Source organism: Myotis davidii, unplaced genomic scaffold (genome assembly GCF_000327345.1).
Source record: "Myotis davidii unplaced genomic scaffold, ASM32734v1 scaffold332, whole genome shotgun sequence".
Classification (NCBI taxonomy): Eukaryota; Metazoa; Chordata; class Mammalia; order Chiroptera; family Vespertilionidae; genus Myotis; species Myotis davidii.
This window is the reverse complement of record NW_006285779.1, coordinates 6,341,617-6,357,905: the sequence shown is the minus strand read 5'-3', so window position 1 is coordinate 6,357,905 and position 16,289 is coordinate 6,341,617. Positions and strand designations below refer to the sequence as shown.

General features: G+C 47.8%; 1 protein-coding gene across 1 annotated transcript in view; it reads left to right on the top strand.

Moving 5' to 3' along the window:
- ZFYVE27 (zinc finger, FYVE domain containing 27) overlaps positions 1 to 15,703 on the top strand; it is an 18,072-nt gene extending 2,369 nt beyond the window's left edge. Inside the window, 11 exon segments of the mRNA XM_015559365.1 lie at positions 2,296 to 2,366; positions 4,506 to 4,692; positions 7,660 to 7,755; positions 9,054 to 9,119; positions 9,769 to 9,964; positions 10,564 to 10,635; positions 11,985 to 12,005; positions 12,163 to 12,307; positions 12,816 to 12,862; positions 13,044 to 13,125; positions 14,113 to 15,703. Coding sequence (XP_015414851.1) covers positions 2,296 to 2,366; positions 4,506 to 4,692; positions 7,660 to 7,755; positions 9,054 to 9,119; positions 9,769 to 9,964; positions 10,564 to 10,635; positions 11,985 to 12,005; positions 12,163 to 12,307; positions 12,816 to 12,862; positions 13,044 to 13,125; positions 14,113 to 14,177 — 1,048 coding nt within the window. The 3' untranslated portion in view covers positions 14,178 to 15,703.
- Positions 15,704 to 16,289: the final 586 nt, after the last annotated feature.

Sequence of the window (16,289 nt, the reverse complement as noted above, 5' to 3'; positions counted from 1 at the left end):
TTCCTCTCTGAAATCAAGTATATATTAAAAACAAGAAAAGAAATCTGAGGATGTGGTGGGATTGATTAAAGCTGGATGGAGAAGCATGAGGCCTAAAATGCCCTCAGGAGCTTGTGGTCTCTGCGCCACTGGGAGACTGCTCTGCTCTGTGAAAGTGGCTGTCAGATTAGTGTGTGTGTTGATTGTTCTGTTCTTAGTAAAGAGGATTTGATTTTGAAGAGGGACCTAATCTTGAGCTGTGGCTGTTAGGTTTGAAGCCGACAGCTGCAGTAGATTTTTAAAACAACTCCTCTCCTCTGGGACCAGTGACTCCAGTAGGTAGGTCCCGATGGTCCAAAGTGTCAGTGAAGACAGATAGAATGGAAGAGGCTTTAAAATGAAAGTGACTTCAGTGCCTGTGTGATGCTTTTATTTCTGAAATGGGATTGGCTTAGACCTGGCTTTTAATCTGCTTTTACCCTAGTAGCTGCCACTAAATGGTTTGGAGGCCTAATTAGGGTGGTTCAGTTGAAATGTTTTGAATTTTAAGAAATAGGCAGAGAGAGGTCATTCATTTCCTTGCTATAACTGTTAAGAAATAAAAGCAGCACCTAAAGTAGCTAACCTCATTTAGTAACTCTGAAATACCCAAATTAGAGCAACCCCCCCCCAGAAAAAACACTTAAGTTCTGAATACATTGCTTGTCAGTAACTTACCTGTTTATTTTTCTGTTTGTCTTTCTCCTCTGATGGATGACCTTAAATATGCTGATGCTGCTCTTTATTTTTTTTACAATATATTTTTATTGATTTCGGAGAGGAAAGAAGAGAGAGAGAGAGAAACATCAATGTTGAGAGAGAATTTTTGATCGGCTGCCTCCTGCATGCCTCCCACTGGCGATTCCTGGCCTGCCTGCCCTGAGCGGGAATCAAACTGCGACCTCTTGGTTCACAGTTTGACGCTCAACTTTTGAGTCATGCCGGCCTGGCTGATGCTGCTCTTTAGACTATAGGAGGCAGTAGCTTCATTGCTACATCTGTGCTCCTTTTTCCCTATTAAATGTCTTTTATCAGGGACTAAGCCAGCAGTGTTTGCTTGTCTTCAGCAGCCTGAGTCTCTGGTCTTTCTTCCCTCTTTGGAGGCCTCTGCTTTGCCATTAGGTGATGATGGTGGGAGTTAGGCCTGTGTTTGCTTCCATCTGTTCCTGTTTATTTAGGGCCTGTTTGCTGAGAATTCTTACTGGGGATGTGCCCGCAACCCAGGTACATGCCCTTGACCAGAATCGAACCTGGGACCTTTCAGTCCACAGGCCGATGCTCCATCCATTGAGCCAAACCGGTTTCGGCATGTCTTCATTTTTTAATATGTTAAGATATTTTTCTCTTTTTGAAATAACATATGTATAAAATAAACTCAAAATTGCAGAAATAGCGAAAGTTACAAATGGGGTCAAAGAAATCCTTTATATTTTGTTCTCTTGATTTCTGGATTAGATGACTCTTGTGCAGTGAATATATGTTCTATGAAACTGTAAAAAAGAATGCTATATGTAAATTATATCTCAATAAAATAAAGGAAAATTTTAAAGAATGTTTGTCATTATCACCTTTTAAAGAGAATAGAACCATAGAACCTTTCAAAACACAGGTTAACTGGTATTAACTAGGTTTCTTTCCTTTTTTTTTTTTTGAGTGCCCCAGGGGGTTGGGTGAATGTGCACAAACAACTGTCAACAGATGGTTGTTGGCATCAATTCAGTGCTAACATGAATCTCCAATTTGGGGTTCAGTGAAGAAGGAAACTTGATTCAGTGCAAAACAGCTCGATTGTAACACAGCACTGGCTATGAAAACAGCAGGCTGTGAGGCGGCCTGGGGGCCAGGCTCCTCTCTGGCTAGGCAGCTCTGCCTGCTCCCCGATGGTTTGCTCTGCTCTGCTCCAGTCAGGCATCTTTGGTGTTTCAGCTCCAGCCAAGGGAATGCAGTCTTAGGAAGAATGGGAGAGTGTACTGCTCTTCACTAGGTTTCTTAGTAGTTAATGTTATGAATGTTTCCTCTTCCTTCGAGAAAGTGCTACAGGTCTTCTAGTTCTAAGAGGATACCTTTTCTCACCCCAGGGCCTAATATGTGACTTTAACTCCTCTCCCAGTCACCTGTCCAGATGAGACCCAGTTTTCATTTCTCCTTGACACGCTGAGCTCAGGCCCCCTCCTCTTGCTCCTGGTTTTAATGACTCACCTGTGCTGGCTCACCCCCCCTTCCCACCTGGAGGAGCATCTGGCTGGTCTTTAGTGACTAGAACTCTCTGTGTTGTAGGTGGCAGACGCCTTTGTGTTCCTTGCTGACCTGCCTGGGCCTCAACGTCTTGTTCCTCACCTTGAATGAGGGTAAGAACTGCTTCCAGGGGCCGGGCTTTTGTGTGTGAATGAATGTGGGGAAGAATTCCGAACAGCAGCCCCATGTGAAGGGGCCATTGGTCTTGCCCTGGAGCTGGCCTTTCTCTGTGTCTGCATGCTGTCAGAACACAGGTTCTGGAGAGACACGTTCTGGGCTAGAATCCTGGCTGGGTTGGGGGTGCCCTAATACCTAATTTTCCTCACGTCGAAAGGGAAGATAATAACAGTGCTTTCCACAGAGGGTAGTTGTAGGGAATGAGGGGATCTGTGTATAACACTTAGCTCAGTGCCTGACAGAGTAAGCAGCCAGTACCTGACAGTAGTCCGCCCTTAGCCACGGTTGTGTGTTCTATGGTTTCAGTTGTCCACTGTCAACCTACTGTGTGCTAGCTTAGGCTTTAAAAATATTTTCAAATATATTAAATAGAAAATTCCAGAAATAAGCAATTTATATGTTTTAAATTGAGTGCCAGTCTGAGTAGCCTGATGGAATCTCTCTGTCCCTCCGGGGATGAGAATCATCCCTGTGCAGTGTATCCACTCTGTATATGCTACCTGTCACCTAGCAGACCTCTTGGTTATCAGTTTGACTGGCATGGTACTGCCGTGCTTGTGTTCAAGTAACACTCTTTTTTACTAAATAAAGGCTCCAAATCACAAGAGTAGTGGTGCTGGCAGTTTCGATATGCCAGAGAGAAACTGTAAAGTACTTCCTGTAAGTGAAAAGGTGAAAGTTCTTGACTTAAGAAAATCAAGTATGCTGAGGTTGGTAAGCTCTACAGGAAGAAGGAATCTTCTGTCTGTGAAATTGCCTAATTTATAAATTAAACTTTATCATAGGTATGTATGTATAGAAAAAAACAGTTTATGTAGGATTCAGTACTATCCACGGTTTTAGGTATCCACTGGGGGACATGGATTATATTCCCTGCAGGTCAGGGGGTCTTCTGTGTCATTATTATTGTTTCCTTTTTGACTGAATGCTTTTTCCATTTTGGCTTCCAAGCTGATTCTGGGGTCATTTGGGGCATGAGATGGGGTGAGGGGACAGAAAGGTAAGCTGAGGAGGGTTTTTGCCACATCTGTTGATTTTCTGTGGCTCAGCAAATGAGCCCAGCAGGGGTTGCTGGACAGTCACCACCAGTAAGGAGTCTAGTGTGATGCCTTTGAGGTAGATGTGTGGACAGGTGGGTGGCAGTATGGGTCCTGGGTAGTGATGTCTCCTGGGGAACTGTTATGGCAAGGTGGGCTGTGACCCAGCTCTTTTTCTTGTTGAAACTGGCAGATGGTTGCAAGAAAACCCAAAACAACAAAACAGCTGAACCCTCAGGGGAAATGAATGGAGGACGTGGGTTGTTCGGAGGAGCTGGGTCCTTGACTCACGTATTCCTTCTTCTGTTGAACCCACATTTCTCAAGTGTCTCCTTGGTTTTCTATGGAGAGATGGACTCAGTGGGTTGAAAATAAACCCATTTCACATAAGGCTTCCTGTTGCTTCTCAGTGGGGCTCTTTGCCTGATTGAACTCAGATAGCATTCCCAGGCTGTTAGGTTTTTCCGAACGTATTTCCAAAGTAAATTAGTTCATAGAAGAGATATTTAGCATTTACTCTGTGCCCAGCGAGTGCTCTATTAGCCTGCCTCCAGGGTACCAGAGTTCCTTTGGATTTTCTCTCAGCCTTACCATTTTTCAGTCCACGGTGGTCTGGGATATCCTAAAAGGCAAAGGGAAGGTTTCCAATCTGCCCCAGTGGTCCAACGGTCAGAATGTCAGTCCTCGGGAAGCCCCAGAGGCCACTCCAGGCATGAGCCACCTATTGTATGCTAGTGTAGGTTTCTTAATATTAAAAACATGCGTTTGATGCCACAGCAGTGACTAGACAGACAAAGGCCCAGCCCTTAAGAGTCTACGTTTGTGAAAGAGACAACAACCATACGTTCTGTGAAGTAAAATAAAGCTGGGGCAAGGGGCTGGAGAGTGATGGGGGAGACACTGTTTTCTGTGGAGTGATCAGAGAAGGCCTCTTGGGCAGAGCTCTGGAGGAGGTGAGGGAGCAAGCATGTGGACATGTGGGTGGGTGAAATGCCTGACCTTGCTACCTGTTTACCTACAGTATTATTGATCCCACAGGTGCGTGGTACTCAGTGGGTGCCTTGGTGATTTCAGTGCCCGCCCTTCTGGGCTACCTGCAGGAGGTCTGCCGGGCACGGCTGCCGGAGTCTGAGCTCATGCGGAGGAAGTATCATAGCGTGAGGCAGGAGGACCTGCAGAGAGTTCGCCTGTCTCGCCCCGAGGCTGTGGCCGAGGTGAAGTGCTTGTGAGTATGGAAGGAGCCAGGGAGGTGAGGGACAGTCACAGTCACACCTCCCACCACACTGCGTGTGCCAGGCATTGTATTAGGCAAACCACAGATGTCCATTTCTTTTCATCTTTTTAATAGTTCTGGGAGGTAGCTACTATTATTATCCTTCATTTATGGGTGAGGAAAGGGGCTTTCACAGCTAGAAATGGGCAGAGTTGGGATGAGAATCCAGATACAGCAGGTTTCACAGCTTGTTTTCTCTCCACTCGAGAGAGTTTAGGGCAGTGGTTCTCAACCTTCCTAATGCCACGACCCTTTAATACAGTTCCTCATGTTGTGGTGACCCCCAACCATAAAATTATTTTCGTTGCTACTTCATAACTGTATTTTCATTGTTACAAATTGAACATAAAGCATAGTGATTAATCACAAAAACAATATGTAATTATATATTCAATATGTGTTTTCCGATGGTCTTAGGTGACCCCTGTGAAAGGGTCGTTCGACCCCCAAAGGGGTCATGACCCACAGCGGTTGAGAACCGCTGGTTTAGGGTCTTGACTTAGCGTGTGCATGCAGGAGCCACAGCCGTGTTCCAATCCTAGCTCTTACATTGACTTGGTGTGTGACACTGGGCAGGTTGCTTAGCTTTCCTGTGCCTCAGCTGCTTCATCTGTTAAAGAAGATAATAATATCTTACCTCATAGGTGGCTGTGCAGATTAAATGAGTGTCTCGTACCCAGGAGGCATTCAGTAAATATTAGTCGTGTTCACTGCACTATGGAGACACTTCTTAGATGTGACAGAGCTGGCACTGCTGAAGAAGCACCGTAAGCCTGGTGCATAATATTAACATCACTTCAGTGGCAGCTGCCATTTGGTGCGCCCTTCCTCAACTAGGCTCTCTTGACATACAGCAGGGTCCTCATCCCTCCCTGGGCAGCCAAAGAACAGTTATAAACAGAGCCCCTCTCCTCCACCCCCCGAAAGTCTGAGTTATCTGGAGTGGGGTTTGAATATCTGTTTTTTTTTAATCTTTTACTTTGAAATGATTTTAACCTAAAGTCAACTGGAATGTATAGTTCAGTCTTCATTAGGGTATAGATTGTAGTTAGTAAGCCCATATATGACTAATTAAAATGAGGTTGTGAAAGTAAAAAGACAAAACAAACAAAAACTAACAGAAGAGTTGCAAGAATAATACAAAGAACTCTCATGTGCCCTTTACTCAGAATAATTATCAACATTTTGCCACATTGGCTGCATCTGTCTCTCTTTACACTATTTTTTCTTCCTGAACCATTTGAAAGTAAGTTGCAAACATCATGCCTGTTACCCAGATACTTCAGCGTGTATTTTCTAAGAACAAGGACATTCTCTCTTTTTAAAAAAAATATGTTTCCATTGGCTTCAGAGAGAGGAAGTGAGAGGGAGAGAGGGACAAACATCAATAATGAGAAAGGATCATTGATCAGCTGCCTCCTGCATACCTCCTACTGGGGTTTGAGCCCACAGCCCAGGCATGTGCCCTGACCAGGAATTGAACCGTGATCTCCTGGTTCATAGGTTGATGCTCAACCACTGAGCCACACTGGTTGGGCCAAGGACATTTTCTTATGTAGCCACAGTCCTGTAATCAAAATTAGGGATATTTACATTGATAACATTAACATTAGTATTATTGTTTAATACAGAGTTCATAATCAGATTTTACCGCTTGTATTAATAAGGTCTTTTATATAAATTTCTCCTAATCCAGGATCCAATCCAGAATCACACATTGCATTTATTTTTATGTCTCTTTAGTCTCCTGTAACCTGTAGTAGTTCCTCAGAGACTTCTGTTTCTCAAGACCTTGACACTTTTTAATAGAACAAACTTATTATTTTGTGGTATTTTCCTCAGTTTGGGGTTACCTAGTTCCTCATGATTAGATTCAGGTTGTGCATTGTTGGCAGGAAATGACAAGTGGCATGTCATTGTCAATGCGTTGTGTCAGGAGATACGTGATGTCAGTTTGTCTTGTTATGGGAGGTAGTATCTTTGATCCCTTGGTTAAGGTTTCTCCATGGTAAGATGACCCTTTCACTCTTTAGAGTTAGTAATCTGAGGGGGGTACACAAGTAAATGCCTTGTTCCTTATCAAATATTTACCTACTTTTAAATCCATTGATGAGTCTTGCCTTCACCAGTTTATTCTTATGATGATTGCAAAGGTGATTTTGTAATTGTCATTATTAGCTGGCATTCTACTGTAATTCTTACTTATTATCAATATGAACTCAAGATTTTTAAACTTAATTTAATGGCTTATAATGTATTACTGTTACAGATTTTGATCTCAAATTGTCCTAGATTTGGCCAGTAGGGTCTCTTTTGAACTGGCTTCTGTGTTCTTTTGATATGCCCCCATCTTTTTTGAGTGCTTCCTTTATGGGACTAAATGATGTTCAAATTTATCTTATACTTTCCCTGCCCTGGCTCTAGAATCAGCCATTTTCCCCAGGAGCCCTTCGGAAACCTCAGCTTGTGCTCATTGCTTCTGTGGTGCATCCATTAAAAAAAGCTCTCCAAGTGAGTCTGCCTTACACACCAGGTGGAGGCACATTGATCTGTCTACCTCCTGTCATTTATCCTCACAGCTCTAGAGTATCTGAGGTGGGTACCCCGCTCCTCATTTTATAGAGGAAAACGGCGGCCCTCTTAAGTAAAGGTAAGTAACTGGCCTCATAGCAATAGTTAGAAAGAGGCCAGAGCAGGAACCTTTGTCCTATTTCCACCTCAGCAGGGATTCCAAAAAGGGGACTGAAATGTATGAATGTTCTCCTGAGCTCTCCGGCCCCTCCCGCGGGTTTGAAGAGACTGGCCATCCCTAGCAGCTGTGCCTGTGAAGTCCCAGTCTCTGCAGCCCCAGAGCTCTGTCAGGCCCCTTGGGTGAGTGGGGCCGGGCGTGCGGCTCTTAGACGCCCCTTGTGTCTGCAGCTTGATCCAGCTGGAGGCCTTCCTGCGCCGCCTGTGCTGCACCTGTGAAGCCGCCTACCGGGTGCTGCGCTGGGAGAACCCCACCGTGTCCTCACAGTGAGTGCCCCTCTGCTCCCACTCCCACTCCCACTGCCCTGGAGGAATTTGTAACTTGAGCCCCAGGCAAAGCCAGCTGCCTTGAGGGCCCCAGGGCCCCTAACTCAGGGGAAGAGAGGCTTGCAGGTGGGAATGCACTGCTTTGTGTATGGTAATATATTTTAATAACAGAAAAATCACTGTGTCAGTGATGGCGAACCTATGACACGCGTGTCAGAGGTGACACGCGAACTCATTTTTTTGGTTGATTTTTCTTTGTTAAATGGCATTTAAATATATAAAATAAATATCAAAAATATAAGTCTTTGTTTTACTATGGTTGCAAATATCAAAAAATTTCTATATGTGACACGGCACCAGAGTTAAGTTAGGGTTTTTCAAAATGCTGACATGCCGAGCTCAAAAGGTTCGCCATCACTGCACTATGCCGTCTCCCACCCTGATATAACGGCTGATATCATGTTTAGATCGACTTCTAGAGTTGGTCATGTGCATATATACTCTATAGTTTCATAACGTATGTGAGAGTCCCTTTTTTTTCTTTTTCACTTACCATTATATATCATCAGTGATTTTCTTTGTTGCCATATGACTTTTGGAATTATTGTAATACCAGATTAATATTGAGGGTGCATATGCTATGATATATGGAACCATTCTATTCTACATTTAGTCAGTTTTACTTTTATTACTAACCCTGTAGTGAACATTTGTATGGGTTTAGCTTTTGAAAATATTTTCTTAGAATAAATTCAAGGATGGAACTACTTATTTACATTATAAATAATAATGACAACTAATAGTTATTTAGTTTCCCCCTTGTGCCAGGCCCTGTGCTCAATACCTGCCATGTATTGTCTTACTCTTCATAATAACTCTAGGAGGCAGGCACTATTTTAATCCCCACTTGACCTGTGCAGGAAGTGACACTCAGAAAAACCAAGGGACTTGCCTAAGGGCACAAAGCAAGAAATGGCAAAGCTGGGTGCAAAGCCAAGTTTGTCTTATTCTAGACTTCAGAGTCTAGAGCCTGCGGAGTGATGAGCGTTGAACCAGTATACGTGGCCCAGCCTCAGCCATTGCGACGGCCTCACCAGTATCCATTGTTAGCAACCAGTGACTTGGTGGTGGTTGTCAAGCCTTCCACTTTGCTTTATTGTCCACTTGTTTGATCAGCAGATCTTGTCAGTTTATTAACTGCTCAGTGCTATTTCTTGCCCGAGGCCTATGCGGGGTGCTCCAAATGGTTTCCTCTGGTCTTAGGAATTTCTAATCCTGTGGTTCCTCTGTCAATCCAGGTTCTACGGAGCTCTCCTGGCCACAGTTTGCATGCTGTATCTGCTGCCACGTGGAGTTCTTCCGAGGTAAGCCCTGGAGAGCCTGACAGATGGGCTCCTTGCTTGTCTCTATCGCTGATCATCTATTTGCTATTCTTTCCACAAGGGGGCAGCACCACATTAGGCGGGCTTCCCTTGGCTCTGCTTCTCTGAGATGTTCGGTGGGACACAGGGGAGGCTGCAAAAGTAGGGGTCCCTCTGCCTTTCTGAAGCAGGTGAATCACTGCTTAGGTGATATGTGGCTTCTGGGAGGTGAGGGAGGGATGTTTTCCCAGTGCTGCCACCTGATTTCCAGCACACAGCCCCCTGGAGTTGCTGCCACATCTCTGTGTGATCCCAAAGTCCCTGTGTGCCGTCTGGCTTCTAAAGCAATGAGGCAGGCTGGAGAGGCCCTGAGTCATAGACGCTTGGGCCTTTACATATGTTTGGCTGATTGCTATATTTATTTTACTTGGTGTGGTTGGGTAATTAATTACAGAATCCCTAATTTATCAAGCACTTACTATGTTTAGTCTCTTTACAGTAATCTCATAGGGTGGGTGGTGGTATCTCTGCTTTTTTTTTATGAGGTTAGGTTAGGTGACTTGTTTGGAATTAGGAGGGTGACTCTTTCCTGCAGCAAGAGTGGGATACTGGAGGAAGAGGCAGCCAGCAGCAGAAATGGATACCCCCAAAGCACCACTCATTCCATCCTGTTTCTGCCTCCCATCCCACTCTTGTTGCCCTGAGTAGTGGTGTCTGAGTACAGGGCATGTCTGCAGCGGCGGATGAAATCCAGCCAGGAAGAGGGTACCTTCCAGAGCCCACCGTCCCCGGATGCTGGAGGGAAGGGCGTTCTGCCAGACTGCACGCCTACGCCCACACCCACAGAGGTGAGCGTCCCCCACCGTCAGGGCAGATCCTGCTGTGGGCACATTCCGGCACCTTCCTATTACCAGCTTGTTCGTAGCACATAGCTTCTGGGCTGGCCTCTATGTAGTTCCTGTTTCTCCCTAGACCTCATCCCCTCTGAAGTGCTTGATAGTAATAATTGTAATAATAATAGCTACTCTGTGCTTTACTGAGTAGTTACTCTGCTGTTCCAAGCACTTTATAGATATTAACCCCATGAGGTGTAGGCTATTTCTGGGGATGAGATTGTGTTCTTTGCAGAGGAGAAGGCTGAGGCACAGTGGTTGCTGGAGGGTGGTGTTGCCAAGATTCAGGTGGCCCTGTGGTTCCAGAGTCCATGCTCTCAACCCCTGTGCTGAAGCCCCCACAGGTCCACCCTGGTCTTGGTCCCATCTCCCTGTCCCCGCTAGGTCAGAGAGCGCCTCTTTCCCATGACTTCCTTCTTTCTTGCAGTTGTGCCATTTCCTCCGGGGCAGGAATAGAAGTTTGGGAAACCTGAATGCTGGCTCAGGGGAGGTGGCCTCTGCCTTAGGTGCCAGGTTGCGACTCCTCTCCTTCTCAATAAAATCTCTCTTCCCAGGACCTCACGCCAGGCAGCGTGGAGGAGGCCGAGGAGGCTGAGCCTGATGAGGAATTTAAAGATGCGATTGAGGTGGGTGGCCCTTTCCCCAGCACCCTCTACTGACCAGGCCAGAAATTGGGTGGTCCTGGAGCTATGTGGCTCCTCACATCCCAAGTCTGAGTTCTTAAATTCTCTTATATCCAAGTGAGAACCTGAAACTTGCTATGAGCTCAAACTCAGTGGGTGAAGGGGGCCACTGAACTTGTGCCTGTCCTGTTGCTGATCTAGTGACCTGTCCCGGCTGCCCAGGGCAGGGATGGCTCTGGAAGCCTCTGGGAATGCCCTGCTGGGGACTGGCTGCAGTTGTGGACTTGGCACCTTTGGTGTGGGGAAGGCAGATTTGGGGGAGGGCACTGCCTGGTCCCCAACTACTCTTAGGCAGAATGAGGGCTGAGAGATGCCCCTTTGGGGGGCAGGGAGAGGAGATTGGAGAAAGTGGTTGCATGGCCAAGTTCTAGGTCAGAGAAAGTTAAACAGTTTTTCTGATTTTAAGACCCTCTTTGTGGTCCAGGGTGGCACTTCTGGAACCCAGTAGTTCAAGCTGATAGTTTATAGTGTTTTATTTGGCATACAAACCTTATATTTTTTGAGCCAGTATTTAAAAATGGGGAGATTTCAGTGAAAACTGGATTCTCAATTTTTAAGCAGCCCTGAGTCTGCAGTGGCCCATGTAGCTGAGGAGTGACCGTCCCCCTTAGAAAGTCACACAGTCCCTCCCCACCCCTCCTCATGTTCCCTGGTCACTGAGTCCTAGTGGCAGCTGTCATTCTGTTACATTTGCGCTATTGTTTTCTTACAGGAGGAAATAATTTCTCTTTTAAAGTGGGAAAATTGAGACATAAGAAATGGGGTCTTGGGTGTTTTCACCTAGCCCATTCACTTTTACATCAGTCCGGTCCATTTACTTTTCAGCCACTGAAAGATTTCTCTGAGGCTTTCATACACGATTGTAGACTCTGAATCTGGATGGTGGTGCTTTCAAGCATTTCTGTTTATAACCCACAGTAAGAAACACACGCACATCTTGGCCCAGTTCACACTTATGTTTATAATATGGATAAAGCTTAACTGAAACAAGTTTCCTAACAAATGCATCATAAGGGATCTTTTCTTTCCCGTTCTGTTCTATTCTGTTAAAAGAATGACCCACTTGATCAGTCTCACCCAGTTTGAAAAACAGGACACAGCTCCTCCCAAGCTTATTTGATGCTGGGGTCCTTTTATGGGGGCCTCTGTTAATGTCACCCTTTGGGACTTGCTTGGACAGAACTCAGAGTAACACTTGAGTGTTTCCTTTTGCTGGGGACTGCCTCATAGCAACTTCCTTCCTGCTGTCTCTCTCCTTGTTTTCTTCTTCTCCCCTGCACCTCGGGAAGCAGGAGACCCACTTGGTGGTGCTGGTAAGTAGGAGCCTTGATGAGGTGGGCGGGGGCCAGGCAGGGGGAGGGTGGCCACCGTCACCACACCTCGTGGGGTCTGCTGTGCTGGGTGCCTCTGCATGCAGGCCCTGGAGCCCTGCCACAAGGTGGGCGGGACTGGAAGGAGCTGTTCCTACAGGAGGAGGATGAGGGTGCCCCGTGCCCGGTAGAGGACGAGCTGGCCCTGCACGACAACGGGTTCCTGAGCAAGAATGAAGTGCTGCGCAGCAAGGTGTCGCGGCTCACAGAGCGGCTCCGCAAGCGGTACCCCACCAACAACTTCGGTACAGTCGGGACAGGGACAGGGAGGGGCACCGTGGCCACAGGGCCCAAGTCTTGGAATTGTGGGTATGGGTTTGTGACGAGAGTGAGGGGTACTGCGGTGTCCATGGGACCCACATAGTGGGATTGTTGAGTGAGTGTGGGTTACTTCTTATTCCCCTGTCCTTATTGAGCTTGTGGGAAGATAAGGAACTGGGTTCCAGAAGTGCCACCCTGGACCACAGAGAGGGTGGTGACCCTGTCAGCTTCGGGTGGTTTCCAGGGGCCACATTCTGCTGGGTGCTCCTCTATTTCGGCTGAGCCTGCAGGTGGGGCCTCTAAGCCCCAGGAGGGTATAGGGACTGGCAGCTCTGTAGTCTCCCTTCCTTCTGTCTCTGGATCTGGACTGTGCTCCCTTACTCACTGCTCCCAGCCAAGGAGTCTGGGCTGGTGTCCTGAGTCCCCATTTGGAAGACTCAGGAGCAGGTGAGAGTTGAGAGGCTCAAGGCTGAGCTGCTGCCTCTTTCTCAGGGAGCTGTACAGGCTGCTCGGCCACCTTCTCAGTGCTGAAGAAGAGGGTAAGTCTCCTTGAGGGTTCCCTGTTGGGTCTCAGTCCTGCCCCATCTGGGCACCTCCCCAGTCCACAGATGTCCCAGGTTCCTTGGGTGGGATCTGTGGGTGGGCAGGAGGGGGTGCTGAGGGCTCCGGGTGCCTGGGGCTGGGGATGGGTCACATACTGACCTTGGCTCTTGTTGGCAGCGGAGCTGCAGTAACTGTGGGAATAGCTTCTGCTCCCGGTGCTGCTCCTTCAAGGTGCCCAAGTCTTCCATGGGGGCCACAGGTGAGTGGTGCAGGCGGCTGAGGGGCAGGGCAGGGCGAGGGCGTGGTTGTTCCCACCTCTGAAGGGTGCTGCCTGTGGGATAGGAGTGAGGGGTCAGTGATAGGTCAAGGGAACTTGGGATCCTGGTCTGGCCCGTAGTAACATCTCCTCCATCACCTTTAACAATAAAAAACACAAAAGAATATATATGATCTATCAAAATTATGATGGGTGATAATGAATGACTGTGACGGCTTCTTTGAAGTTAAAACACTTCAAAGTTAAAGCAGCGTTAGCCACACCACTGGGCTCCCAACGCCACGCCTGCCTTCCCCAGAGACCACCATCCTGAATTTCATTCATTTCCTCATTGCCTTGGTAATACTTCTGATAAAATAAAGAAGAATGCCTTTTCCTTCTATAAAAGCTGTAGATTATCATTGTAAACAAAACAACATACAGATGAGCAGAAGGCGGAGCTCCACATGCACATAGGATAAACGCATATGCACACTCTAGAAAGGGAGCCTGTTTCACACAGTTCCTTGTAATATGAGGAATCAAGGGTTTTTGTCTTTCCTTCCGGTCATGCAAGTAGCATGTGCTTATACTGGAAGTTTTGGAAATACCATACAGAAGAAGTAGGAAGAGAAAAATAAATCTGTAATCTTATCACCCTGAGAAAACCACTGTTAAAACATCTTGGAAATTTTTCTTCTGGCTCTTCGTTTAAAAAACATTTTTAAAGGTGTTGAGTTGGTGGCAAAATAATTTCTAATGCATAGAACACCTGGGAGAGGCCTGCTGTTGGCATCGTCACCCCCAAAGTCCCTGGTTCCCATAAAAAGATGTCTCCAAGGGCAGGCTAGTGAGTTGGGTTGGCAAGGGTGTGGGCTGAGCAGTGGGTGGTCTGTGGGGCTTTGGGGGCTGGGGAGGTGGTTCTGGTAGTTGGGGTCATGAGCCAAAGGGCATGAGGTAGCATCTCACCAAGTTCTTCTCCCTTTTCAGCCCCTGAAGCCCAGAGAGAGACTGTGTTTGTGTGTGCTTCGTGTAACCAGACCTTGAACAAGTGAGAAGAGGGGACAGGATCCGAGCAAGCGCCAGTCCCTGGGCGAGCAGCAGTAGACCCCACTCTCCCTACCCCTAGCCCTGTGTGGCGTGTGCTGGGCAAATGTGGCCCGAATGCTAGGTAGGCTTCCCTTCTCTGCCCTTGCTGTCTCCAGCTGGGTTCTGGAGCTGTTCCCCACTCCTGCAGATGGTCAACAGAGGGGAGAGGAGCCCCTAGGGGGTCTGATATGTTTGCCTTGCTCTGTCCTGGGCTGTTAGTGGACTTTGGCCTGGGCAGGGAATATAAGCTAGAGGGCAGAAGAGAGCCACTCCTGGTCTCCATTGGGGTCTCTGAGGATCAGGGAGGCTCTCCAAAGCTGGGAATACTCTGAGACCGGAGATCAGAAACTGGGAAAAGAGATTCCTCCTCCCGTGGGGTCCTGGGCCAAGACGTTTGCCTCAAGAGTCTGCGCAGGCTTGGGAGTGCCATGCCCCAGCTCTGCTGTGTGAATGTCCCTCCAGGCACCAGGATCTTATTATTTGCCCACCAACACTTTTAGGCTAACATGACCAAAAGTGTTTCTAGAAACAGGGTTGAAGTTCCGAAGTTCCCCCAGAGGAGGCTGTGAGTAGGAGGGCCTGGCAGAGTCCTTGTATTAATCAGAGCAAAACGTAGGAGTCCCAGCAGCTCAAAGGACCTCAGCCCCACGTTGCAGAAATCTTGACGTGCAGAATCTCAGCTCACAGCTGCCCTCAGCCCTGGTGGGTAGATGCCAGGCACTCCGATCACTTCTGCTCCCACTGCTCAGAGCCTTGGGCACCCCTCCTCTGGCTCAGAGCTGCATTTCCCCTCCCCAGCACCTCGTCCCATGTAGTGTGAGACCGGAGCAGAGGTCCTGAGCCCTTGACCCTCGGGGGCCTGGGAAGCGTGTGATCTTGCCGAGCTGGGTCCTAGGTTCCAGGCTGTTCTCCAGCAAAACAGCCTTAGTTATGGGACAAGGCCACTTAGGGTTCCCACCCTCTCTCCAGCAGTTTCACATGCATTTATGTGCTCTCTGGGCTTTGTGTCTCTCTAAGCCATGAGCGGGCTCAGGCACCCCTTCCCTCCCCTGGAGCTGCCCTGCTTTTTTGAAGTATTTATTTATTTATTTCCTGGTTCCTGGGAACATGGCACAGGCAATGGGCTGAGGATGGGGACTTTGGCCCTAGGATGCTTCCCTGGAGTCCTGGGACTCAGAGCCCATAAGAGGTGGAGATGTTCCTACACCCTAAGCAGGGACCCAGGAGGCAGGTTGGGGAGGCAAGGACCATTCTAGACCAGCTTTCTCGCCAGGCCAACAGTCTAGCCTGGGCTGGGAAGACAGGGGCCTGCTCCAGGCCAGTGAGGGGCAAGTCCCTGGGGAACCAGGCAGGCCTTGGTGTCCCCCTTCCTCAGGCTCCTTTGTCCTGTTCAGAGATGAGCGTTAAGTACCCTGTGCTTTATTACACTGGAGAGGAACTAAAGGACTTCTGTGTATATGGAGAATTATCAATAAAAAGGCCTCAAGCTTCTTGTTTTTGACCTGGTCCTTGCGCTCACCCTCTCCCTAAGGCCGGAGAGCCGATCCCCCCAGTGCTGGCCGAGCGCGCGGGCCTGGGCTGTGCCTGCAGCACAGGGGTGGATGGGCATGGAGGCGAAGTCTGGGTATGAGCCGGGGGCAGGAGGAGGAAAGCTGTGCCTTGCACAGGACAGGCTCAGCACATGTTTGTTGGATTGACTTGAGGCTCTGTCTTGTGACCAAATTGTGGGGGCTGGGGTTGGTTGGGACCAGAATTCAGTAAACTAAGCAATGCAGGCTTTAGAATGGAAAGATTTTAGCTAATCCTTCTGAGAAAACAAAAACGGATCTGCCCTAGGTGAGGCTGAGAGCCAGCCGGTAAGAGGATTGGCTGTGAGATGGAGGTATAAGTAGTTCTTGAAGGCTGGGGTGTGGGGGGTGCTTACTGGTTATCAGGCACTGTGGTAAGTGCTTTACACACATTGTTTCATTTAATCTTCACAATGGCCCTATGAGGCAGGTGCTGTACTTCTCCCCATTTTACAGGTAAGGAAATTGAGGTCCAGGGAAGTTAAGCAGTGGCTGGGAAAGGCTCAGCAT